Source organism: Notothenia rossii (assembly GCF_949606895.1).
Source record: "Notothenia rossii genome assembly, chromosome: 3".
In the NCBI taxonomy this organism is placed as follows: Eukaryota; Metazoa; Chordata; class Actinopteri; order Perciformes; family Nototheniidae; genus Notothenia; species Notothenia rossii.
This window is the reverse complement of record NC_136901.1, coordinates 12,609,571-12,637,238: the sequence shown is the minus strand read 5'-3', so window position 1 is coordinate 12,637,238 and position 27,668 is coordinate 12,609,571. Positions and strand designations below refer to the sequence as shown.

Here is a 27,668-nt window from a genome sequence, read left to right as displayed (position 1 = left end):
CAAGGAACATTTGAACATCTGTATTTTTATCAGATGCAAATTGGGGATACTTCTTGTTTGACAAAAACTAAATTAAAATGTGGATATTCTATCTAGTATACTGTTCAATAAATAATGTCAACTACAGGGTGTTTTTATTTCGAATATTAACTAGTATATTTCTAGTCTTTTTCTTAGAGTATTCCGAGGTGTTCCTATTTGCCCACAAGAGGGCAGTGTGCAACAAGACTTAAAAAATGGCTCTTAAACTCCAAACTATTTGATTAATCATAATTTTAACTAAGTTAATTCATTTTGGGTTTTTTTATACTTAGAATACAAAAAACCTGTATAATAAATATCAGGAGACAAACAAATAAGCAATACACGGCAAATGATTCAAGTAAGAGTGTCCATGTTTTTAATATCTTAAACATCTGTGCAACATTATTCAAAATGTTACATCACGGCATGACCTGTAATGTTTCACAATATTTACAAAAAAATGCTGCTTACATCAAACCATTAAAAAAAGTCCAAACAATCTCAAAATAATGGACTGACAAACTATCCCTAGCCCACATTAATGCAATAAAAATAAACAAGAGCAATCAAGTGCACATCATACTTCACGCAGGTCTATTTTTTGTAAAGTATATATTAGTGAGAAAATATATACTGAATTACAAGTTGAAAAAATAAAATACTGACGATGAAAGAGGAAAATGAGATTCAAAGAGCAATAAACTAAAAATAAAAATCACACTCGCACACCAACACACAATCACAGGCGGGAGGAGAAACAAAATAGACTGCACATACCGTCTCAAACACAAAAAATGCTTTGAACTCTTGACCACAAATAACATGAAACTGATCCAACAGATTCATAATAACACATGGGTTCCCGGACTGGGCTCCGTCATGTCATTGCACAAAAAAACAGGGAGGGAGGAGAGGCAGAATGAACTTTACCGAAAGAGCTCATGTGTTCTCGACACCAAACGTCACATTTTCAAATCAGCCGGAGGGATTCCCTTGCCACAGATTTGAGAAAAAACTCAAAGAAAAGTGGGCACACTGAAGAAAAATAAGGAAGGAGATATTAACCGTAGAATATTACGGAGAGGCTGACAATGTCTTTTATCTTGACATTAAGCAAATTCAGTGCTTATTCACTGCATTCTTCAGTGTTCACAAACATGTTTCGAGGGATCGACCTCATGAGAAATACAGTACAACTTCAGTTCCTGAACAAAAATTAAAATGCCTATATTGTTTACTTTGCTGTAATACATAGTTTGACTTCGAGGCTAGTTTAGAACATAGAGTATGATATTAAACTTAAGTACATAAGTGGGATTCTTCGGGGCTATACAACTTGTGGATGTGTTTTAATAGTAGTGTTTTTGATGTTATACTGGGCTGAGAAAGAAAAGACATTCTTCACAAAGTAGTGTTCTATTTGGTTTTAGGGTTACCCTCAGAAACATTGCAATAAGTTCAAGTAATTCAATCAAATTCAAATGGGAGTAACAGCTTTGAAAGTACATGTAAAAGGTAAAGCTACAAATAAATGACTACTTGTTTGCTCTTCGGTTAGGACATCTGAAAGAAGTTGCTGTGTAATTCAGAGTTAAAGAAAAAGGTTTCAAACAATCATAGACGCAGAGTTTTTGAGCTGTTGCCATCCATTCGTATATTGCACTTGATCATTCTGGAGAGATTTCAGGTTGTAGTTGCTCGGTTTTGATCTGGAGGAGTGGCTAAGCATCACTTTCGATATTAAGACTGATTTTGCTTCGCAGCGTCAACACAAACACTGCCTTTTTAGATGTGCATATTATAAATAGTATGGTCTTGGAAGCAGACGTTGTTACGGTTTCCCTCCTTTAACTTATAACACAATTTGTAACAAAAACAAGTAGATCAGAACGCCTCGCTGTTATCTGTCATCCCTATTCTTAAATAAAAAGGAACTTTGTAACGGACACATGATCTATTCACTGTTAAGAAAACATACATATACACATATAAGGCTTGAGTTCTCAACTCTTGGTAGTATTATTGCCATCTAGCATATTTGTAAAGCTTAAAATAAATATGGAGTACTGTACATAAATAATTTACATCATAAGTAAGCAAAAAAATTACACAAGGCCCCTAAATGCGAGAAATGCTTTCACTGCTCTGGAGTTAGTGTTCCTGGTGATTTTACTTAAGCTATCCATGTGGCCCAAAGGACGACACTCGTGAAAAAAATAATCACTGTACAAACATGAGAACATAATCACAACCACCAAATGTCATAATTCATCAATGCAGGCGAGATTCTAGGCTGGAGTTGAAGGAGAAATCCACCCAAAGACACTTGTAGTCGTGATTTCATGTTGCATTCTCTTGTGTTGTCTTAATACAGTTCAAATACTGTCACGGTCATTATTAAGTGGGGTTTCAACTATTGTGTTCATTATGAAGTGACTTAACAGGATTCATTATTGTTATTTAATTATTGTTAAATCTATCAAATGCAAAGAAACTGAGAAAAAGAATATCCTGGTAATTTCTCTGTCCTTTTTTTCCACCCATACATGGAATATATTTAATTAAAAATTATATGACCGAATTATAGGAAATCTTGACATTTGAGAAGCCTTAACATTAATTTTAGGATCATTCTTTCCCTTTTTTTCTTTAAATAAAAAAGACAGATAATTGTTAAAATAGTTGCCATTCAACCACCTGGCATCTTGGAAAATAATCAATGTTGGTTCACCCGAAATGTATATTTTTTTTAAATGCAAGGGCGCCATAATTATTACACCTATTGAACAAGTGGCTGAGGGTGGATTTTCGCTTCGGACTTTCTTTTGTCTGTCAGTTTCGATGATTGGTAAACCAAATAAACACAGTCTAACCAGAAGTCTCTACATTTCAAGATTTTCCTGGTGGAGCAGATGGAGATTTACCAATATTTGTCCGGCTGCTCGTCATTTCCCATCATGCTTTAGGGGAACATTGAACACTTTCTGCTGGTAAAGTTCATTCTGTTTTGTGTCTTTTTTTCTCCAATGCAAATGAACACTGAACTCATAATGGAGAACTCGTATACTCATGCCTGTTCCACTGCTGTTCCCTTACAAAAAAAACAAAAAAACAGCACGTCTTACAGTTCATCATATAAAAGCTTTAGACTGTTTTCTTATTTATCCTATGCACGCGGCCGTACGCAACCGCATTTCTGAATAGAAACCAAGACATTGGTACACTTCTGCTTTCTTTTTGTACAATAAAAGATAAAATGTGCATTAGGTATGCTTGTACATGACATTGTACAATATTTACATACAATTCTTAATAGCATGACATTTCAGGATTATCTATATACATATTGAAAATGTATCAGAAATATTTGGACTGTCTATTTTTCTTAAATATGTAAGGTAATGCTTGTAGCTTTTTGTTTGTTTTACTATCTTATACTAGAAAAAAATAGTTAATTCAGTGAGCTGTAGACAAATTGCAACCAATGTTTTTCTCATTTTTCTTCTTTTTCTCTACAGTTCAAACTGTATTGGTGATTGGAGTTCCAGCACCTTCAGTCATTGAGTCAAGTCGATATCATGGATGTACCACTGACAGTCCATGTAGCACCTGTTAGAGCTCAGATCGCTTCAAGGCTGAACGGACGACGTCTCCGAAGGCCTGAGGACATTGTTGGGCCGACACATTCAATGTTATCTGGATATCTTCCTCCTCTTAGGCTTGGGGAGTTTCACCTGACGATCCCTCGATGGGATCTGGAGGCAGATGGAAACAAACATTATAGGGACAGAACAAGGAAACAAGCATAATAGGGACAGAACAAGGAAACAAGCATAATAGGGACAGAACAAGGAAACAAGCATAATAGGGACAGAACAAGGAAACAAACATTATAGGGACAGAACAAGGAAACAAACATTATAGGGACAGAACAAGGAAACAAGCATTATAGGGACAGAACAAGGAAACAAACATTATAGGGACAGAACAAGGAAACAAGCATTATAGGGACAGAACAAGGAAACAAACATTATAGGGACAGAACAAGGAAACAAGCATTATAGGGACAGAACAAGGAAACAAGCATTATAGGGACAGAACAAGGAAACAAACATTATAGGGACAGAACAAGGAAACAAGCATTATAGGGACAGAACAAGGAAACAAACATTATAGGGACAGAACAAGGAAACAAACATTATAGGGACAGAACAAGGAAACAAGCATTATAGGGACAGAACAAGGAAACAAACATTATAGGGACAGAACAAGGAAACAAGCATTATAGGGACAGAACAAGGAAACAAGCATTATAGGAACAGAACAAGGAAACAAACATTATAGGGACAGAACAAGGAAACAAGCATTATAGGGACAGAACAAGGAAACAAGCATTATAGGGACAGGAAACGGAGGAGCAAGAGGATACAGATTATTACATTTTCTCAAACTCACCGTGCCCGACATCTTATCCAGCTCACTCATGGCCTCGTGGATAGCAGCTTCCAAATGATTATTCAGTTTCCCCGGTCTGTTGAACATTAACATTTTACATTAATCACATTAAACTAAAGCAGCCAGACAGAGAGGTTGTTGCTCTTGGTATTAGTTTAGTCGCTGCGTGGACAACAACATTTGGTTTTCAGGGCCCAACGCATAACAAACAAATGAATAGTGTGATCTATTGCTTAACTGCAGCCATTATTCAGTAACAGCTTAATGGCTGTGACTTGTCTGTAAAAAAGCATGAAGCTTATCTTTATGCATCTTCTTCAAGTAACATGTTTTAACAGTTAACATCTAAACATGTGATCAAATGTATTCTGGTAAACTAGTTCAAACTGGTAAATACCCCCAGAGCCTCTAGCTATTTAAGCATCAAAATAATAAGTAGAAATTAGACCCCCTGTCTCAGCACTGATTCTCTCTGGTGTTTAAAATGGTTATAACCTAAAGCTACCATATGGGGGAGCCGTTCACTCACTTCAGGCCTCTTTTGGTGGCTCGGTCGAGGGCCTCCAAGTCGTGGTGAGTTAGTGTTTTTAGTTTCTCTGGCTCTACCTGCATGGAGAAATGAGAAAACCTTTAAACATGGACATATTGGAACAGAAGGCTAAATTGTTCAGCCTGAGATCCGCCTTCACTGCACATTAACTCTGAAAAGGAAAGCTGGCTGGTACAATAATGCGATCACAGAGGGTCTCTCACCTTGGCCTGCTCCCGCAGCTGCATGGCAGCGCTGTGCACTTGTTCGTCCCCGGCCAGCTTGGCAGGCCAGGGTGGGAAGCCCTTCAGCTGGCCCCACACCAGCTCCCCCATGTTGAAGGTCCTGGAGCGGTAGTGCAGCAGCTCTGAGGAGGGGGAGTCCGGCTGCCGCAGGTCCTCCTCGCTGCTCAGGCTCTTTGTGTCCGAGGGGCTGGGCGCCATGCCGTTGAAGTGGCCGTTGTAGTGGCTGTAGTCTTTGGCTGTGGCCAGGGGCCCCTCCAGACTGGTGGACGAGCTGGGAGACTGGTCGTCCCCCGTCAGCTCCTGCCTCGGGGGGCCTAGGACGTCACCGTAAACCCGGCTGCTGAAGTGGGGGGTGGCGCCGTTGATGAGCACGCAGCGCTCCACCGTCTGCTCCAGGCGCTCCTTGTAATTGGCGAGTGTCCGGTTGCAGTTGTTGAAGCGGTAGCCGTCGTCCAGAAAGCCGTGGTCGTTGGACCCCTCATTGGGGCAGGGGGGAGCGGGGGCCAGGCTGACGGGGCGCTCCATACAGGGACTACTCCTCACTTGGGTGGAGCACTCCAGAAACTCCTCCCCTCCCCAGGCGTTGTTGCTATGAACGTCAAAGCCTCCCCCGTGCTCCCCGTCCCACTGCCCCCTGGGGGTCCCACGGCCAGGAGAACGGAAGTAGTCACTTGGCTCCGGGCCCTCTGGGGTGCTCTTCCCTGGATCCTTCTGACCACGACCGTGCCTCACCTGCCTGGGCCTGGCCTGCTGCGGGACCCCCTCCACGTCCTGGTGCCGGTGCAGGACGCTGCTCACTGCTTGGGGGAGGTTGACCGGCTCCCCTATGGAGGTGGTGAAGGCACTCATGGCGCTGAGGACGGGCACCGGGCTGGCCTGCGTGGTGCCGCTCACTGTGGTTGTTATGGTGACGTGCATGCCCTTGCTGGCGGCGTCAACCACAGCTCTGTAGATGGCGTCCACCGACTCGGGGCCGCCTCCAGGGCCCCTGTCGCCCCCAGCTGGACCTGAAGGAAGCCCCTCGCCCTGCGGCTGCTGCCCCTCCCTGAACTGAGGGTGCGACAACATCCCCTGCTGGGCACAAGGGCGGGGTTAATTTCATCAATAAATGTATGACTAACATGTATAACAGTTACTATAGCAACAACATGGCTTGGGAGACAGAAACCAGACGCTGATAAATATAAAATCTATAATGTCAACAGTTGTCATTGACCCAGGTACTAAGACTAAATACAAAAAGATGATAACAAGCTATCAAGGTCACAGATTGAGGTTGTTTTGTATAACTATGTTAAATGTCACAGAGATCCAAATGTATCTCGTCCTCCCACCTGGCAGTTCTGATAGAGGCAGGCCATGGAGCTGGCGTTGGCGTTGTTTGCGTCTGTGTAGGGGGGGTTGTCAGAGAAGTGCTGCTGCCCCTGGTAGGCCGGATGGGGGGGGGGGCCCTGCTGCATGCCCTGGTGGACCTGCTGCTGGTACATCTGCCCTCCGCCTGGGTTCACGTGTTGCTGCAGACTGCTCATGCCACAGCCAAGGGACGAGGGGTTTCCTGCAACACCGTGGACACAATATCAGTCAAAGGGGTCTTAAAATCATCCTGTCTCAAGATCTACTTAGCATACTAAATATATGGACATAACTGGTCATTTTTGCTGTCCTCGTTATTGCCAGATGCATTGTTCAATTAAGAATGTGAACTACATGTGTGTGTGGTTTTATTCTTTTCATGTTTATACATGTTTGGAGATTAAATTTTTTTTTTTGCCAATTAAATTCCAATGTCTAAAGTATTACATCTTAATGTCTCTTAAAACGGGGTCCCTTGCATTGTTTATATTAAAATGATTAGAGTAAAATGATACTAACATTATTGACTGCATTTCTTTCTGGGACATTACATGTATGATATTATAGAAAGATTGTACATCCAGTGTTTCTCACGGGATAATTATTTAACACATTGCACAATTCAAGCAGACTTTGGAAAATATGTTCTGCTTTATCTCTTCGACTTCCATTCAGGCTTTTGGGAGCACCATACTTTACACAAATAGAAAAAATAACATCTTGTTGTGTGGAAGCAGATCTCTTGTGTGGGCGGCTCGAATAAATGCAATACACTGGAAGGCTGGCTAGTGATTCCCAAGTGAGACAGTTACATTAAAAGCAAAAAGTTGCACATTAGCAATCTGTTGCACCCAAACTAACAGATGGACGTGCTGCCAGATGCGGAGCAGACTGATTACTTAGAAGGACAGAACACACAAAACAAAAACACATCAAGGCCACAGATGTATCAATGAATGAAGAAAAAGCCCACCAGCAATGTTATGCAGACAAAGCCACGTACAAAATCTTCGAGGCCTAACGCTGTGTGTGTGTGTGTGTGTGTGTGTGTGTGTGTGTGTGTGTGTGTGTGTGTGTGTGTGTGTGTGTGTGTGTGTGTGTGTGTGTGGGGGGCGACTGGAGCAGCTGGTGCGATGCTACGTAGCTGAAGGGCAGCTGTGTGTGTTCTCCTCCTTTCTTTCTTCCCCTCTCTCTCTCTCTCCTCTCTAACACTGAGACCCCCTCCCCCGCTTTACTCCCCACATCCTCCGCTACCGCTATGATATAGTGACGGCTGTTGCCGGGGGAGGTTGCCATAGGAACCGAGTGATGATTGGTGGTGCTGTCCACTGCCGGGAAGCTTGTTGGGGGAGTCGGGTGGGTGGACGAGGGGGGTTACGACGAGGTGATTTTATTCTGCTGGGGGATGGGGGGGTGTGGTCAGCTGGGTGGCAGGAGGTCTAGTGGGGGGGTTACAATGAACTTTGGAGTATTTGTTGATGGCAGGAGTGGATATGGGGGGGCTTCAAAGCTTGCTAGCTGTCCAGAAACAGATGGTTAGAGGCTAATGATAAAAGAGCTTCCATTGCTCTTAAGACCCCCAACATGTCGTCAAAATTAGCTTCAAGTATGAGAAAATCAACAGAACTTCTCAGAGGCATAACATTTGGTGAGAGAATATTATTTTGTCCCAAGAGCCTGTGAGGGCTTATGTGCCTTTGCCACCATGGACCCTCAACCTAGGAGAGACCCTTTTGATAAGATGAGCTGAGGCAATTCACTTTGCCCCCTCAGAGATTCTCCAAAACACTGATGGGTTTTACAGGGTTCCTGCAGGTTTCACCAACTCATGTAAGACTTTTTAAAACCACTTTGAATAGAATTTAAGACCTATTTCACGGCAAGAAAGTATGAAAGAAGAAATACGTCCCATAATTACTTACAAAGTGAATGTATTCATGTTCAACATAAGAACGATGACTGAACTTAACAGCATAACAGTACACAGAACTGTGTTAGTGTGTTAAACAAAAAGTGTGTGTGTGTGTGTGTGTGTCAAGAGCTACAGTATATTCAGAGCTCTGCTGCCTTCATGCTGTTGTATGATTGGTGTTTTGCTACGGTATTTAGCGTCCACAGCACCTTCGCTATTAGGGTTGACGTAGACTGCTGCACTAGCTAACGCTGCACTAGCTAACGCTGCACTAGATAACGCTGCACTAGCTAACGCTACATTAGCAAAACAAACACAAATTTTGTTTGCAAAAGGGGATTCAAACACGATCCCCTCAACTAGTTTCAACCAAGCACTAAATTCGATGTTTTCCAACCAAACATGTTGAACTTCCCCATATATATTTGTTAGTAGATTCGAAGATACCTGACTTTCTGACTGCCGCTAGCTGAAGCTTGGTTGGTTGCTAGGTTACTAGCTGGATGTTCTCCGATAAGGGGCCGGGGGAAACAAAGTTAGTGATTACTGGTTCCATGTTGATTTATTTCAATACAAATTGTCGGGGGGAACTGAAAGGCTATTATTATTATTATTATTATTATTATTGTTAAACTGGTTACTTTTCAACCCGGATATTTTCCCCAAAACACATTTAGACGCGATCGTAACACAGAAGTACCTTTCTAATCCCATCATTTTTAAGACCTTCTAAATCTTATTTAAGACCTTTCTTATCTTTTTTGTCATATTTATGACTTTTTAAAGGCCTTAAATTCTGATTATCAAATTTAAGACTTTTTAAGACCCGGCGGGAACCCTGTTGGACCACTAGAGGCACTGCAGCTAACTGTTTCTTCTTTCTACTGTATATTGTAGAAATCTTCACTTACAACTAAACAGAAAACATTAGACGTCACAACAATATAAGGATACTCTAACCAGGCCAATACATTCAACATCAGAGGTACATTATAGGGTGGACATTTTTTTAAATGACTGTTGTAGAACTTTACAGAAAAGTTTGCCAAAAACAAAACATGTAGCTAATCAAGTTTATAATTAGGATGGACACAAATGACTCTAAGGACTCCTGATTGTTTATACTACCTGTTCTACGATTAAGACCATGGGATGTACATGTATGAGTACCGTAATTTTCGGACTGTAAGCCGCGCCTTTTTTCCCATTTTTCGACGCTGCGGCTTATATAACGGTGCGGCTAATCTATGGATTTTTACAGCTAACGGCCACCACCTTTAACTCTATGGGCTCTATGGCCGGTCCGCGGACCCCCAACTTTAAGCGGCGGGTTCCAGCAGGAAAAGCTGGAGGCCGGAAAAGAGTGAGACAGGTAGCGCGCAAAAGTAAAAGTGGAACCGAGAGTGGTACAAGAGACAGAACGAGAGCAGGACATACAGACATTACGAGAGCGAGACAGTTTGTCCCCGTACCACTGGTTGAAAACCACTGCTGTAGATCACTGCCGGTACGTGCGCTGGGAGCGCACCGTTTAAGTTTGAAAGTTGAAAATGTTGTGTGTCTGAAACGCTATGTGATACAGTACAGTTTACACAGCACAGTACATGTTCTGTAGCTACTATTGCACTAAATGGTGACACTTGAATACGTTATGCAAATATGCAACTTGTTTGTTGAAATGTTAATAAATGGGAGCTTCCTCAAACAGCCATCTCTTTCCCGACAATCCCCTCTGTGCACGAACCCTTACATATGGTAATTAAACATTAAAACACCTGCGGCTTATAGTCCAGTGCGGCTTATATATGTACACATCATTCAATTTAGCTGCTGCGGCTTATATTCAGGTGCGCCTTATAGTCCGAAAATTACGGTACATCAATGCTGCAGAGGCACTAAAAGGTAATGGTGCTAAGGCCCTACGAATGGTAGCAAAGCACCAATACATGAGCAGAGGGTGCAAACCAAACATTAGATTGATTATTTACATACAAAAAGTCAAGTTGTTTTCAACCAAGACAATATATTGAGTTCAGCAGTGAGACTTCAAAATGAACCAGCCATTAAAATGAGTAGGAAAAAAAAAAAGCTGAAAAGCAGAAAGCAGCATTATACAAATAATAATATACTCATAATAATGATAATAGCAGAAATGTTTTAACAATGACCACAATACAATTATTTTAATAAACAAAATATGAACAATTGAGGAAAATGAGGAAGAACTGATGATTCAAATGTTGTAGTCCAAATAGTAATGTAGTTTGTTAATAAATTACTATGGCAACAAATGTGTTAATTTTCTTCATTATTAGTGGATTTCTTTGGACGAATGCTCTTGGGCCAGTGGTTACAATGGTGGAGTGATAATACAATTCCACTGGCCCCTTCACCCCTGCCTTGGTGCTATCTCCATTAGAAATACATGTGGACACAGATGCACAACAAATACATAAACTCAGACAAGGAAAAACAGACTAAATCTAGGCCTTGCGATGCTTTCAAAAGAAACGCTCACATGAATGCAAGCAGACACACACAAAAAAAACACACACACAAAGTCATTCATATGCACACACACTGTAATCCTCAAGTAGTCATAGACAGACACACATAAACACACACACACACACAGGCCAAAACCCTCATCAAAAGCTTCACTCGGGTCTCTATTCATGGTCTATCGTTACTATAGCGACCGGCTAGCTCTTTAGAGTGCCCAATCTAGGCTGTTTCCCTTAAAGCATGATCCAGATCCCATTTCCATCTTCTTACACCATTGACTGATGCTCGCATAGAAATAAAACAAAAAGAAACACTGGCTGACTGACAATTATCCGAGCCTCCAAAGATTAGGGGCCTGCTCATTAGCTCGGAGATAGTGCAGGAGCCCCACTGTCCAGGCTCCGGGCCTATCACACAAATCCTTTGGTTTTAGTTCACTCATAACCATAGAAACCACATCTTCATCCAACCAGCCTATAACACCCTCCAGACAGCGAGAGGACAGTTTGGACTACAGCACCCTACTGTCACGAAATAGTGGGATCATTAAATTAACCACCAAGGAGAAAAGTTGGCAATTATTTAATGAATATCTTTTGATATTGGGCTGACATTTTAAGATATCCCCTTGGCCTATGAGGAAATGGAAATGGCCCTTAACAACATTTGCTGTCATTTTGTAGACCAAACTATAAAAAAAGAAAATATTCTGCATGTTAATTAACAATGTAAAGGACTCGCAGCCATATAATTCAGGCGGTCCTAATTTAAATAACTGGAACTATTTTAGGGATGAAATACAAATATCCAAAATATGACCCGTGTACAAAATATAAACAATACATAATATAATAATAAGCCTCTGCTGTGTTATTTTAGTAAGTTTAACTAATCTAAAGTTGAAACATTTAGCAGTAATTGTACACATTGTGGGTTAACTACTGAATAGAGCACAGTGCATTATAAAATGTCTCACCTGTTTCAGAGATGTTCTGCGTACAGCCTCCATCACCCCCTTCGTGCGGCATCACCATGTTAGTCCGCCTCATACTGTGAAGGAGGTTCTGCTGCGAGGGGTGAGGGCCGGGATGGGACAGTGGGGGGGCGTTATTGTGAGGGCGTCCTAGCGGCATTCCGTCGTGCATCTGGGCCATCATGTCAGGGAACTGGCCCGGACGAGGGACCAGATGGCCCCCAGAGGGGTCCATGTTCTGACAGTGCTGCATTGCGTCTCCAGGACCCCGCAACCTCTGCTGAGCCAGGAGGTTCTGCTGAGGGCCAGCGGGGACCAGGCCTGTGCTGTCGCTGTAGTGCAGCTGTGCAGATCCTTGAGGGCCCGGGCTAAGTCCTGGACGATGGTTGTGAGAGCTCTGGCAGCTCATGGACTGCAGCAGCTGGGCCATGGAGGTGTTTTGGGGAAGGTTTCCCAGTCTGCCCACTTTTCGCAGCTGATCAGTGGCACTGGGCCCCGCCATGTGGGGTGCAACCATGGCTCGTTTGTTAAGCATGTTGTAGACCATGTTGTTACTGGTGTCGTGGTTTACGACAGTGTTGCCTGATGACTGCTTCCGTTTGCGCATGGGGTCCCTCTGCTGGGCCATGAGCTTGTCTCTAAGAGCCGCCCGACCGCTCTGGCCCTCGGGAGATTTGAGCAGCATGGTGGAGTTTGGCGGGAGCATTGAGTTTAAAGTGCTGTGTCCCTCCATGCCTCGAGGGCCGCTAGTAGAGCCAGGGTGTCCGCCACCTCCTCCATTACCGTTACCACCAGCCCCCATACCGGCCCCCCCACCACCAGCTGCAGGGCTGCTGCCGGCAGCGCTGAGTTTGTTTTGATTTGCTAGCTGTGCTTTGGCTGCGGCTGACAGGAGGCTGCTGGCGGGGAAGGAAGCGGCGTTCTGTTGGTTGAGAATCTGGTTGAGGGGCATCCCCAGGAGTCCTGGATGGCCCTTCTGGGAAGCGCTAGGGGTCGCCATAGAAGAGGACGACGAGGAAGAAGAGGTGGGCGAGTACATGGGGTTGCTGTGCTGCTGGGGGCATATGGAGTTTCCCATGCCTGGCAGCATCTGGGAGTCTTTGTACTGGTGGTGCGCATCAGTTTTGTTGGTGGAGGGGCTGGAGGGCATGGCTGGCCTTGGAGATCCCATGGCGGACCTGGGGGAACGAGGAGGGGCCTTAATGTTGCCACACGGGCCCTGGTGCCCCGAGGGCATTGCAAAGCTCCCGTGTTCAGATGAGGTGGAGGATGAGCGTGAGCGATGAGGAGAGGCCTCCATTCTCCCAAGGGCAGGTCCTGCCATATGGACCGGGGAAGTGACCGGGGAGGGGGACATGGAGGAAGTCGGACCACCCTGTTGAGTCCTTTGAACGTGGCCGCCATGCCCCACAGGCCCCGACTTCACTGTAGGTAAAGGTAAGTTGCTTGCCAAGGGAACAATGGCGGGAGGGGGTATGTTTACATTCATCATTTGTACCTGAGAGTGGATGTTAGGCTGGAAGTTGGAGGGGTGTGGGGCATTGATGGGGGGCTTGCTGACTTGCTTGCTGGGGATGGGGTCTAGGATGCCTAATGGGTCTTTTTCAAAGGTCAACTGCCTTTTCTGAAGGGCGCAGGATGGTGGTATGGATGGAAGAGGCTGTACGGGGTGCACAGGGGGCTGTGTTTTATGGTGAAATGCTGCACGGGGCATATCCATACCAGGGTGGAAGTTTCCCCGGGGGATGTTCATGTTCATGACAGGGCTTTTGGCAGTGGCCGTGGGGGAGAGGGGCGTGCTAGTCCTCCCTGTCATGATGCAAGAGAGCTGGCCCGCAGGGGAGCCATGGAGCATTACACTGGGTGGGGAAAGAGGCGTCCTTGCGTTTCCATGGATGGAGGCAGAGCCAGGACTCCCGGCTCCTGGAAAGCCACAAGGATTGGTCCTCTGAAAACCATCAGGGCTGCCCAAAGAGTCTGCACACGGAGACTGTGAGCCATCTCCATACAGCTTAACACTGGAGGGAGGTGGGCTCAGCATGCCTCCATACCCAACCCGGTAAGGGGATTTGGGGCCCGGCTCCCCACTGCCCAGCCTCTGCGGCCGGGCGTACACAGAGTAGAGCTCTGGCTGCTGGGCTCCTACCATCTCCTGGGGAAGATACAGCCTCTGATGCTGCTGCTGTCCAGCCGCCATCATCATCTTGAAAGGATTCTTGCAGTCTGGGCCGACAGCGTTGGGCAGGCCATCGTGGAGCTTAGTCCTTATTGCTCGTTGAGATGTGGAATGCGCAACGAGCACAGATGATGTACCTTCAAGCCAAACAAAGTATATTTCAGTTAAATCAATAAACAACACCTTGGACCAAAGAATGTTTCGGACTAAAATGAGCCGATTGACTCGTACCTCCTCCTGGGCTGGTGAGCCTCAGAGGGGGATGCGTCCCCATGCTCTTGCGCAGCGTGGCCACAGCCAGAAGCTTCCTCTTGTGAATGCAGAGTTTGGTGACGTCTTCATCTGCTTTCACATCCTCCGCTGTCCTCTGCTTGACAGCCGCCCCTGGGTCAAAGTTGAACACCTGGGGATAAAGATAATAGAGTTGATTTAAACAGATATAGGGTCCAATCTACCAATGTATATTTTCTCATACTCTTATAATAATGAAATGCTGCATCTTTAATGAGATGCGAGGAAACTTTTTTTTATTTGAATTGTTTTATGAGATTTATTCTTATACTATAATAGTTGCAGAAGGACAAAAAGGCTAGAAGGACAGGGGGAGGTTAAAAGTGAGGAATAGAGTGGTACGATGTATTCAACTGAAATCAAAAATCAGTGAGCTTATTATAGTGGGTTTTGCAGCTAATCAGAGGAACTGTGGGGATGCTGTGGGTACAGTCAAATAGTTCTGTGGTTCAGTAAGATAACCACAAATGCACTGATGCCATTACCAAAACAAATCCAACTAGGTGTACGTGGACATGCATTTTCTTCACACTTGTCCCTCAGGGCTATGCCATCTTAACAGTGCAGAGTGCAGTGAATAACTTGGAGATAAACAGAAGGGACATAAGTGACCCCGCCCACCTTGGAGTAATATCCCACATCTAAGGATAGTTGAGGTTTTCCTACACACTGAATATTGAAAGAAGACAATACAGGGGCAAATGGACAAGGGGATATTTTAGAAATGATAGAGCAAGGAAGTCAACATTTCCCCAGACATGATGTGTTGTGAATAGGGATGCTCCGATCGCCAATTTTGGGGCCAATCGCCGATCCCATCGAGTGGGCGGGGCCTATGGGGATCTTCCATTTAAAGTGATGCTTAAAACTCAGTTAATGGGGCTCATTCACTGGCGCTTCCAAAAACAACATAATGATTACATTCAAATGAAGTACATTATTCAAGTTTACATTAACTTTGTTGAATAACACGGGAGAAATGAGCGGGGGGGAGACTCTCTCTCTCTCTCTATTTTCGGACACCTTAAAATACTGCCAGACCGGTGAAGCCATTTTGGCGAGCTTGTTTTGCCGCACAGAGATAAGTGTCATGTATTTTACGTCATGCGATCGGTTCTCGCAATCAGCATTTTTAGCGGCCGATCGAACGGAGCATCCCTAGTTGTGAACAAATGTAGCTTCAAGAAACATAATCGGTCAGATAAGCCCATGTTATGTGATACAGTGGCACCCCACCTCAAACCTTAAAATGTGTACCTTGGTCCCTCAAAGAGCAGTGTTGGATTTTGATACTCAAAGAACATTTGAAACAGAAACAAGAGCATCACTTTAACAATCGCCTGTCAGAAGTTGTTTCACCTTGGTTTGACTTGTGTATCACCGTTTCCTCCTCACAGAAATGTTTACTTCATCCTCATTCCTCCCTCTATCCCCTTCCCTTCCTTCCAAGCTGCCATAACAAAGGTCAAAAAAAGGAATGTGTCCTATCTTGAGGCAAAATCCTATGGTTATGGAAATGATATGTATTAAATTGGTTGAGATTAATAAAGTACATTTAGATTACGGCCCTAGCCACACGGAGACGGTAACGAAAACTAACCAAATTCGATATCAAAAAAGTCTTCCGTCCACACGCAATCGGCACCAGAAACATGTCAATGCACCAAAAGCAGTGAAGAAGACTTCACGAGCACACATGGTTGCCCTTCTGTTTATTCTCCGCGGTGGATTTAGCAGCAGAGGTGGGGAGAGGCAGGGGCCAGAGCTCTGGCTCTTTTTCTCCCTCCCCTAGGCAAGCGTGTGCTCCTGTTGTAAATCTCTCTGGTAGTCCACCAGCAGAGGAAAAACACCCACTTCCAAGGGACAAGGGAACCGAGCGGCAGAGTTTCCGCTAGAATTTTTTTTCCGCCGGTCAACATGTCCGTTAAAGTTTCAATCTTCCGGTCAAAGGTCTTCTTTGTTATTTATTGAGCTTTGAAACAAATGAATAACGACTCTATATAATAATAATAATACACGGAGCCTCTCTTTTCCTCCCCCTCTCCTGACAGCCCGTCAGTATTTTCGTTATCAGGAAATGATGGTATAGGGCGTAATCAGTCGTTTGGCCCCCCAGAGCGTTGCGTCCGCAGATCTACCCACCTTGGGACCCGTTATCGTTTCTACGTTTCCCTGTCGGCCTCGTGTGGCCGAACCGTCTATATGAGAGAACTGTATCGTCTCCGTGTGGCTGGAGCCTACATCGATTCTTTTAGTTCTAATGAAGTGAGTTATCAAAATGTTGGCCAGTTCTAGTAAAGACACGGCACCTGCTAGTGCAAGTTTGATTGACAGTTTTTAATCCGCAAGGGGCCTTTGTCCAGCTGTAACTTTTGGGCAACAGCGTTTTAATTTGATTTGCCGATTGGGATTTCTTAATCTCTTCTAAGGAAATCTTCTGCAGCTGTGTTTAAAACGAATCAGGATAAACATTACCTTGTGGAGGATGAGTGGACACTCCAGGCCGCACTTGCAGGTCCCATCTGTCAGCAGGTAGCTCTTCACCTGCTCCAAGCTGGACAGCAGCGAGCCACTGGGACTGCACACAGAAAAACACAAAGTCAGGCTGAGGACACACGTCAGGTGCAAACGCTCCAGAGGAAAAAAGACTAAGGGGTGTCAATATTTTGGTTATTCACAATTCGACTTGGAATCCACAATTAAATTCATTATCAATTCTGTGCATACGGGTTGCTGTGCACTTACAACAACACAAAAATCTCAATGTGAAAGCAGTAGTTTGCAAAAGCTTGTAAATGTCTTCCTTTTATATGTGTACTTATTTCTTATTAAAAATGTAAAAACATTTATATTTACTAGTATTTATAGAAAAATAAACCTATTATTCAGCTTAATATTTAATATTCTGTCACATACTTATGTATATATATAATACCTTGCTTTATATCTTGTTAATTTGTAAATGTATATTTTCTACTTTCTTGTTTATTTCTTGTCTTTTAACTTGTATTGTACAAACCCATGTCTTTTTATGCTGCTGCAACACAAACATTTCCAAAATTGGGATCAATAAATCTTATCTTATCTCTTATTCTATTGTGGCGTTTCCTTTTGTACTCCCAAAAGAAGACTATAACACCGGGATTATTAAAAGACTATAAGTAAATACAAGAAATGTGATCAGGAGGTCAGTGAAGCAGTTTTAACCCTGGAGAAACGAGGGAGCTCAGTGCCCAAATATGTTGGATAAAATCTGAAGTACACACCCAGTGAAATATTTCAAACTTGCCACGAATGAAGAGCAGTGTTTATGTATCAAACACACACATTGAAACAACAAATATATCTACTGAGGAGATCTGGAGTTACACATCCCTCAAGCAAATGTAAAAAAAAACATGGGCAAATACAAGTGTGCAGTGACAGTATCAGGCCACGGTCACAGAAGTAGACAGGATTCTTTCCAACCCCCAAAATAAACCTGACACCAGCCAACTGCTTTAGTTCATTGTGGCTGGTAAATGCACGTGCTGGGGTTCGTATGCCGGGAAGGACACCAACTTCCAGTCTTCATAACACAATCACACAAGTAAGGGATCCAACCCGAGTCCCTGTAGCACAAGATGAGTGGATTTGGTGTACAAATGACTTGAAATGTCCCCGTCTAACAACATGTAGGCTCCAGTTTTTAAGGGATCGCCTATTGCAGTATTATCGGCAACAATATGTTCAAGAGCCTTTGCCAAAAACAACACTGCTGCTTCAGGAGAGTCATTTGGGGGAAAAACCATGACTACACACAGAAAGAAACACCATCAAAAGATATCATGTTGCTGTTCACCTCCTGCAGAGAAAATCAATTAGAGAGCCAAACGTGTGTAAACAAACCTGCTGGGCCATCTTTGATTTTGAGGGGCCGACAACAAATCCTGATGATGATGTATTGCTATATCAACTAAAGGACTTCTAAAATGGAATCACCTTCTTTTGTCCACATAAGTCACGAGAGATGAAAGAATAAAAATGACTGCAATTGAAATCATTGTTAATATTGTTTCAACTATGGCTTCTGCTTCCCAGATAAGAGGATGTGCTTCTTGTAGCCTTTTATATTTTTTTTGAGGGAATATCTTTACATTTGAAGATGTCAAAATTATGCAAAGCCATTCAAGTTTTATCAAACTCACATATTCTTTTTTTTATTAAATTAGCCGCTCTTTTGCAGGGTATATGCAGGAATCCTGAAGTCAAATGTAAGACCTTTTTTAAGACCCTTTCCATAAATGTTTAGACCTCATCGCCACTTGGAGTTTTAACCGGTTACATTGGCGACACACTTCACCTCACAGTTACTATATACAGTCAGAGTTCCTATTAGAATATTTTTTTGCCAGTCAAAATGTCCGTTAAAGTTGAAATCTTCCGGGCAAAATTAGAAAAGTGTCGGTCAAAGGTCTTCTTTGTTATTTATTGAGCTTTAAAACATTGATATGACTCGATATTAAACAAACTAATTATAGTAGATTAACTATTCAAAAGTATACAGTAACTTACAATAACACGGGAATAATAAACGGAGCGCTCTCTCCCTCTCCTGACAACCCGTCAGTATCAGCAGCTCGCGGATCAGTAATGAGTGACCCGACAGTAAAACTAAACATATCTATAACTAGTTACGGTAGTTTGAGAGGTAATTAAAATAGCTACGTGTGATATTCTAACCTCAAGTGTGTGTTTTGTTCCGCTCACCGCTGCATGTGATCATGCAGAGCTGCGTGTCGACTCGTCAGCAGCAGCTGATCTCTCTCTCCCGTCAGATTAGACTTTACTTGCGTTTATGTCCATATCGATCAGATCCAGCTAGTTCTAGCTAATGATAGGACTACCTGCTTCTTAAAAGACACCTAAACAATAAGCGTCACTATGCAACCGGGTGAGGCCGCAAAGTATAGCACAGCATTATGCATTTGTTTACATGCCCACCTGGGGGATATACTACGAAGCAGGATTTTCGCTTAGCGGCTAACTTCAGGGAAAACTCGGGGTTTCCGGTCCTACGAAGCTGGTTCTCTTTTTAGCAGGCTAGATCTCCATGGTAACTTATGCTGTGCGGCTAACCTGCTGCAGGCTAAAAGCTCAACTCAGTGACAGCACTGCCTGCTGACCAATCAGAGCTCAGTGTGCAGAGTTTAAAGCGATCAAGTCATATTACAGGAGAAAGGAAATACAGAAAAGCTGCCGTTGCAGGAAAGACGGCCGGCAAAAATCACCGACTGTGTGAATGTGAACATTAATAGAATATCACCTCCCATCTTCAGAGCAATCTGACTATTATAACATTAGCGTAAAGAAAGCTTACTTAAATATCTGCCACAACATAAGTAACCGGATCAGAGTAACATTAAGTACAGTCCGCGGCATATCACATCATAATGTATCATATATCTCCTTATCTGAGTCAGCTGAGCCGTATCTGGCTGTGCAACACTCACAGTGTCACATACTGTATGCAGAAGTATTATTTTAAGCAACACATTAAGTTGACGAAACACTCGAGTCAAATGTAATTAAAGTCAGATCGTGTCTTAGACGGGGCAGTGATATCATAAACCTGTTAATGTACGCATTCAAACACTTTTACTTTTACCAGCTGTATTCACCTTGCAGGTGCAGCTATGTGGCTTTTATCCTGGATACAGTGTTTAAGTCATGGATGTTTAAAGTTTAACTTCTTCATATTTGTCTAATATTAAAGTTCACTTTTCATTCAGGAAGTATGACGCTGCGCTGTCAGTACGCTTCTCCATGTTTGTGATTGGTCGAATGCTCCAAATACCACCCCTTTCATGTGAACGCGCACCTAACTAGATAGGGCACGGCTGGCTTGAGCGATCCACTTGATAACCCGCGTCGTAGTACCGTTTAGCGAGAGCGCGTATGTTTTGGATTAGGCCAACCGGCTAACTCAAACATATCCAGGTTAGGTTGAACCAGCTTCGTAGTACAGGCCTCGGAACCCCGAGGCATTACCAACAGATCAACGCACAATCAACCCATACAGGACATCTCTTTCTCCACATTAAGTGTTAGACATTAGAATTGACTATTCTTGTCTGTCACACACTCTTCTTGTCTGTCACATAAGTGGCGCAAGTTGCACAACTGATGCGGTATTGCGCTAAGGGGAAATTATTTTGACCGGATACTTTGACCGGAGAGATTTAGATTTGCCGGTCTTCAGCATATTTTACCGGTCATAGTCCGATAATTACCGGCTAACGGGAACTCTGTGTACAGTATTGATTTTCCTTCCTCCTTATCTTCCAACCATTTGGACGCAAACTTGCATTTCCCCATAAAGATATTGTTTGACAACCGGCGTAAACAGGCCTTCGCGCTATCATTCAGTGAGCGTGCAATGTCCTGTTCAGATGACGTCAAACCCAACGGGATGCCATAAATAAACTACACAGAATCACACTGCACACCTACGCAATGATTCCATTCAGGCACACTCCAGTGAGCAGCCTCTTTGGACAATTTATATACTTATTGAAAACAAGCTACAAAATGTAATACCTTGGAAAATGCCTTTTAATAGCCTTCATTTTCGCTAAATTGATTTATCAACTTTTAATACTTTTTAAGACCCCGAGGAAACCCTGTTTTGGCACGACTTATTTTATTACAAATCTGTCAAAAAAGTGTGACAATATTGTCAAATTGTTTGGGTCAAGAGCCTGACAGCTTTAGTAAGTATCCCCAACTGGTCAAAAATATTAAGCAAGTATGTATACTCTAATATATTAATTTAATTAATAGTGAAAAGATACATTTATAATGGAACTGAAAACAGTGTTGCTTGCTCTTCCTCTTACCTTATGTATATGACCCCTCCGCTGCGCTCCGCCTTGCGCTGCCAGCCAATGGGGACCTGCACAGGGGTGGCATGCCTCTCATCTCCCGCCTCACAGTCCTTTCCGCCATTCATTGCTCCACTGGTTTTACACTCGACACCTCAGAGGTATATATATCAGACATCCACCAGCGTCCTCGCCACGCACGTCATGTCCGTCTTCCAAAGCCGTGATGGAGGAGGGGGTGGGAGGGTGAAGGAGACGGGTAGGGCTGCAGGATTACGGTTCAACGTAGGACTCTGGGTGGGTGGTGGGGTAGGGTGAGGCGAGCTCACAGCAGACCCTACCCTTTCAGCTGCCTCATGGCTAGAAGACTTCAAGGCTTTTATTGTCATGTGTGCATAGCTACAGTGTAGTTATGACTATGAAAATCTTAGGTCACAGGCTCCTCCAACAGTGCAACACAGTGCTGAATATTGCACGGACTTCCATTACTGCATCTTGTCACTCAGAGCCATGTGACTCAGGAAGATTGCTGGCTGCAGAAGCAGGGATCAGGAGTCTCTGTGCTTTCACAGGATCGTTGTGTACTATTAATGTTTTACCATTTGTCTTTTGCCTACCAGGACACAGTCCCTCAGTCGGACAAGTACAATGTGTTCAACATATTGGATCCCAAACGCAGTTGGGTAGTGGTATTCCCATGGTTCCTGTGAGGACAGAACGGAAAGAGAATACACATTAATTAATGGTCGATGGGATTCATTTGCTTTGCATGAGTAAAAGTCCATAATTTAATCTGCTCTGGGAATAGAGTAAAGCTCCTTAAAAACCTTCTGTTCCCAGAGTGCAATATTATCCAATATGTTACAAGATCAGGAGCAGGTTTTATACAGCCAAACATGATCAAAATGCTGCTTTTGCAGATAAGCTCAGTATACTGCATAGTACATTAAAATGCTTCCACTATTGTAGTACAAATATTAAAGGTTTAACAAAACATCTTGTGAATAAACACAAGACTTTTGCCATAATTATGACACTGGATAGACAACAACAACAACAACATTGACTCAGCATTATTTACATTTTCTTAAACTCCTAAATCAGTCAAAGATAAATCGCAATACGTAATGTTTTCAGAAGTGTGCAGTCCATACTATGACAGGAAAAAGCTATTATTTCCCCTCTCCCCTCTCTCAGACAGAGCATTTCAAACAGTGCTAGAAGACTATGTTTGCTGGGAAATGGGGCTGAACTCAGTATGTGAGCGATGGCGCTCCATGCAAAGCCTCCTCTCTGCCGTCGGTGCTGCTGACTCATAACTGCCCTGTGAGCTGCTGAGACCGAACCCAGTGACACCACCACAGAGGAAGAGAGAGAGGTAAGGAGGGCGCAGTTAAACGTATGCCGTTTTATCTTGGAAATACGCAGAAGCAACACCTCATCATCTCAGGAGAAGTGCGTAGTGTTCTATCAGAGAGACATTAACATCGTTTGAATCTCATTTCCTAGATATTCATGTCTGGAAAATGCAAAGGTAAAAAACGTCATTCACATTACGGTGTTCACATTGAAGGGACATTATTTTTCCAACAAGTGCTTAGTTGCTCTTTGAGGATGTCTCTTGCTGTGACACATGTTTCACCTCTATTTCTAAGCTTTCCATTTGGTATTTTTGGTATTTGTGCTTGCTCAAACCAAAAAGAGACAATAAGGCGTAAGCAGAGAGGGGAGTAATCTGCAGCCAAAATCCTGGAGCAGATTCAAACCAAAGACATCTTGATTAATATTACAAAAGGTGCCAAAGCCAATGTTTTCATCTTTAACGTTTGGCACAGGAACACAGTCTAAATCAGCCCCCTAACTAATGCAAAAGCACAAACTGAAATCACGGCTTCCATTATTCTACTGCCCATCTCTCCCCAACTCTCAAGCATTACCATGTCCAAATAACATATGGTACCTGCTAATCTGTAACCTTTTACTGCAGGCGGATTGTTTTTAAAGATTATGTTTTCACATTTATTATTCACAGCACAAAGAAAGGGGCAGACAGGCGAGAAGAGCAGATGTGGTCAAACTGGGGACATTAAAAGCCAGAAATGCAGTGGGAATTCAATTATTACTGCACTAGAAACATCTAAAGGTGGATTTTCCTCAAAATATTCTGTTAAGTGACCAAGGCAGGGTGGCTTTGCAGCAATGAAGTTGGACCAGCTGACACTATTTCAATGACAGCTTCTGGAGCTTGATCACGTACGATAGATCTGTCTAGCGTTGCACTCTGATGCTTAACTATAAATCACCACACATTCTTCTTTAAATGAAATCAATGTTTTCTCTTTAAGCTTTACATCAATACAATTGGACTCAGCAATATGCAAACTACATTGGTTATCAGTGAACTGGTGAATCTTTAGCATGTGGACTGCAGCCAGCTAGATGAAGCTTAATGAACTGATGAGCCACGATGACGTATGGTATTATTGTGGCAGAAAGTATGGAATAGGAGTTCATGCAGAAGAAGAAATAAATATAGCCAATGGAGACTTACAGCAATGCAGTCTCAGAAAGACAGGAAGAAAAGAATGTTTAGATACAAATCCTATCAAAATGACAAGTGGAATCGCAGCCAACGGTTCTTGAGTAACTGGATTTGCAGTCCATTAAGCACGGCAAATAAGTAAATGAAAATGTTCTCTCTCAATGTCCACATTTGTAAGAATATGATCAGACAAAGTAGCTTTTGTGCATCTCATTACGTGGTCAAAAGGAAGTTTTCATTACAGTGGCTTTTATCGTGATATTTGTTATTTTACAGTCAAATCAATGCATCCTCTTTATTTACTATTCTGATCAAAGAGGTCTTTAGTCCTGGAATTAAAGAAGTACTTGTTGTATCATTCTCACCATAACACAAACATATCTGGTCAACTGTACACAAAAACTTGCGATACAGACCACCCCAAGATCTCTAAGGCCATGACTAAAGTGTTCCAGCATTTGGAATGTAGTAACACACTTCTCTGTTACAAACATGAACATTAAATATGATATGACTCCTAAATAAAACTAGTAAGAAATGATAACAGTGAGAAGATAGCCTTTTAAATTAAGGAACACAATCTCAGTCTAGTACAACCTTAAGACATATATATGTTGATACTGAATGTGCCGCACAGCAGTCCTGACTTAATGGGATTTAAGGTTTGTCACGCACTAAACACCATGCATGTTGTATGCAGATAAAGTGTATGTTTATATACAGCACTAATAACAATTGATCTCAGACCATTTATGATTCCATTTGTGTTACCACGCAGGTACATTAAGAGGTTTGCAGTGCTATATGTCACCTTGAACACATGTTTATGACGTTTAACTTGTAATATGTTCAATGTAAGGTTTACTAGGCAGTCTGGGGCACGTTTATGGTGACATATGTCCCTGCCCACAAATCCTAGGGCATTTTGGTGCATAATATCTGCCCCCTCGTGATCTAAACGCATAGTGCCATGAGAACAGAGTAATATGTTGTCAAATATAGCAAGATTGGGGAATAGGTAGCAGTGGAAGTAACCTGCACAAAGCATGTACTGTGTGTGGAGTATAATCCTGGGCTTGATAAATAGGAATGGACAAACTGTGCAACACCAAAATAGATCAGCAGTATATACTGCCCTCTGATCTCCTCTCACTGAACCAAAGACATCTACCAATACTCTTTCAGACAAGATTAAATCCATTAATTCTCAACCTAGCATTTAAATCTTGCTGTAAGCCCCTGGAGTTGGCTAATGCTAGCTGTAGGGGTAAATTAGCCATATTGTCCTGCAGCAGCATTCAAAAGTGACAGCTTAACAAGTTGGCTAACGTTACATGACAAGAGCTTATCCCTAAAACTGGAGAACATGACAACCGCTTGTGTTCACTACCAAAGCAACCCTAGGTACCTAAACGTTAGCTAATAGCCAATTAGCTTAGTGAACATTAGCCAGATTGCCTATCAACTGTGCCAAGTGTTGCTTTATTAAGGTTTTAACGACAACCGTTTGGCGTTTGATGTTGTCTACTCTATCACAAAGCAATATATATACCTGCAAAACCATCGTCAGTGGGCCTCCGTGTTGAGAAGTGACCGTGTCAACAAGCGAAATCAGTCTTGTCTGACTGTGCTTTTTGATGCATTGGAAACAGCATCTGAACTAACTGGGGCTGTTAGCATGCCAAGCGTCAGCTGTCTAGCTATCGCTAGTTAGCTAGCCAGCTAGCTTGTTGTAACGAAAATGAATTAGAGGGCGAGCTCGGCTACACTAATAACGCTTTAGCATTTAATTGGGGACCCGTAACCGGGTTTGTCCAAGTTGAGGACCCGACACACACATTCCGACTTTATATTGTCGAAGTAAAACAGAAGCTAGGCCCGCGTTAGGTGTCGAGCCAAGGGGCCAGGCAAGGCCAGGGCCAGGCCGAGTTAGCACGGGTTAGCTTAGCATGCTAGGTGCAAACCCGTTGCGTTTGCAGAGAGAGCGAAGAAGAAGACAGAGACGCTTTTCAGGCACTAACGTTTCTGTCTGCGTGAAATAAAACCATAAACAGTCCGTTCTAACCCGGGCATGCCGGCGAATGCACACCGGTACTGATACAGAGAAATGGGCGAGCAGCAGTGCGTTTCTGACCTTTTAAAAATAAGAATAAGAAGCCTACCCATTAGTTCTCTGCCTCTGCTGGTTCTCTTACACTGGGATATTGGAAATGATGGAGAGCCTCACTGCGCATGCGTTGCAGGAGCAGCCAGCAGATGGGAGAGGTGATGCACGTTACCCCCAGAGCTCAGATACATGAGCTCTGCATGGAAAAAGTTGGGAACACAATTATGACATAATCTTGAAACAACTGGATGCGTGGGTGGGGTGACTCACACAGTGCTGTCGTTTTCAGTAATGGCTCTCTCTGGAGGGGTTTGGGGGCCTTCCTGAGGGAGCTTCAGCTATCATTGGCAAAGTAAAGAACAATATCTTGTGTTATTTGACTTATTTTATTTCAGTCCTCTGACAGAAAATCAAATAATGACCCCAGAGATTAATCGGTTGCACCCTTTTTATATTGAGGTATCCACAACATACAAATAATTTTAGTAGTCGATGCCAAACATGGTGCAGAATTAAATCAAATACAAATAAAGGACCTTTAAACTGATTCTAACACTGTAATAATCAAAGTTATAAGCATTGTCAGTGATAAAGAATCACTGACAATATCTCCATAAACAGCAGTTATTATGTCATTAATATTGTGTGAGCAAGTTAATACTATTAGCTGCATATTGCTGTTATGTTAATAATTCATTATAATAATTTCCAGGCATCAATTAAACTTGACTGTATCACCTCTAGCAATTCATCAACCTTAATGAATTGACTCTAAAATAAGGAAAACAAAAAAAATAAACATAATAATACAAAAACTATACAATATTCAATATAATACACTTTTACCAGACCTTAAAATATGCAACATAGTGGTATTGAAGCATAAACAGATGCAAAAAATACAAGCGCTCAGAAATAGAGGGCGTTCAGTGATCTGAAGTACAAAAAAAAGGAGATGCATTTCAGGGAGAAAATGCTTGAATTTTGTCTGAAGGTCAGACCTGAGGAGACGGTAAATTAATTCAGTGTTTGGCTGCTGTAAAAGGACCGCTTCATGTATTTTTAAGGGCAAACACAGAGCAGAATGTGTGAGCGGAGAGCCGCATTTTAGCATAATGTGACAGGCTAAATGTGAGCGGAGACTGGGAGGCGATTTGTGAGATGTCTGGTGGTTTATTGTGCTTTTTTCATCAGTCAACCAAAAGCCACAGGAAGCCTTTAAGTATCTCCAGAGCTCCGTCATTATTGTGAGTGAGTAAAAGATGTAATGCAGCCATTCAAAAATCCCTCATGATTGTATCAAAATCAGAACAGTGGTGGAAATTATGGCTTTGCAGATTTTAAATAATTCATTTTTTTAGCCTGAGCATCCAGTCATCATCTTATTAAATGCTATATCACATATTCATTTTTATTTTTTTAGAACAAACCAATGTTTTCTAAAATGTAATTATGTGGGGTTTGTCTGGATTTAGTTTGTCTTAAAGATGCATAAGTGGGTCTTTTTTGACCCGGTGAGGTGGTTTTCTTGAATATCTTTGTAATTACATTTTTGTAACATTTCATATTCCAGCTATTCCTCAGAAAACATGTTTTGGATATCATGCCAATCAAATTTTAAATTTACATTTTAAGAAATTGTAGTTTTTGTATTACTACCCCAAGCTTCCATAAGTGGGTCTTTTTTGACCCG

At 42.7% G+C, this 27,668-nt stretch overlaps 1 protein-coding gene across 3 annotated transcripts; it reads right to left on the bottom strand.

Annotated features, from left to right (window-relative positions):
- Positions 1–377: 377 nt before the first annotated feature.
- Positions 378–26,150, bottom strand: mbd5 (methyl-CpG binding domain protein 5). 3 transcript variants are annotated; one of them, XM_079672670.1, is made up of 10 exons: positions 26,031–26,150; positions 21,342–22,030; positions 16,939–17,041; positions 14,404–14,575; positions 12,000–14,309; positions 6,588–6,808; positions 5,233–6,327; positions 5,009–5,085; positions 4,480–4,555; positions 378–3,779 (listed from the first exon to the last, which is right to left on the bottom strand). In XM_079672670.1, exons 2-10 carry the CDS (start codon positions 21,452–21,454, stop codon positions 3,717–3,719), a joined length of 4,230 nt encoding a protein of 1,409 aa, XP_079528796.1. In that variant the 5' UTR covers positions 21,455–22,030; positions 26,031–26,150; the 3' UTR covers positions 378–3,716. The 3 variants fall into 3 exon arrangements, with proteins under 3 accessions (XP_079528796.1, XP_079528798.1, XP_079528797.1); XM_079672672.1 differs by having other exon boundaries at positions 5,233–6,324; XM_079672671.1 differs by lacking the exon at positions 26,031–26,150 and adding an exon at positions 25,421–25,763.
- Between the last annotated feature and the right edge of the window lie 1,518 nt (positions 26,151–27,668).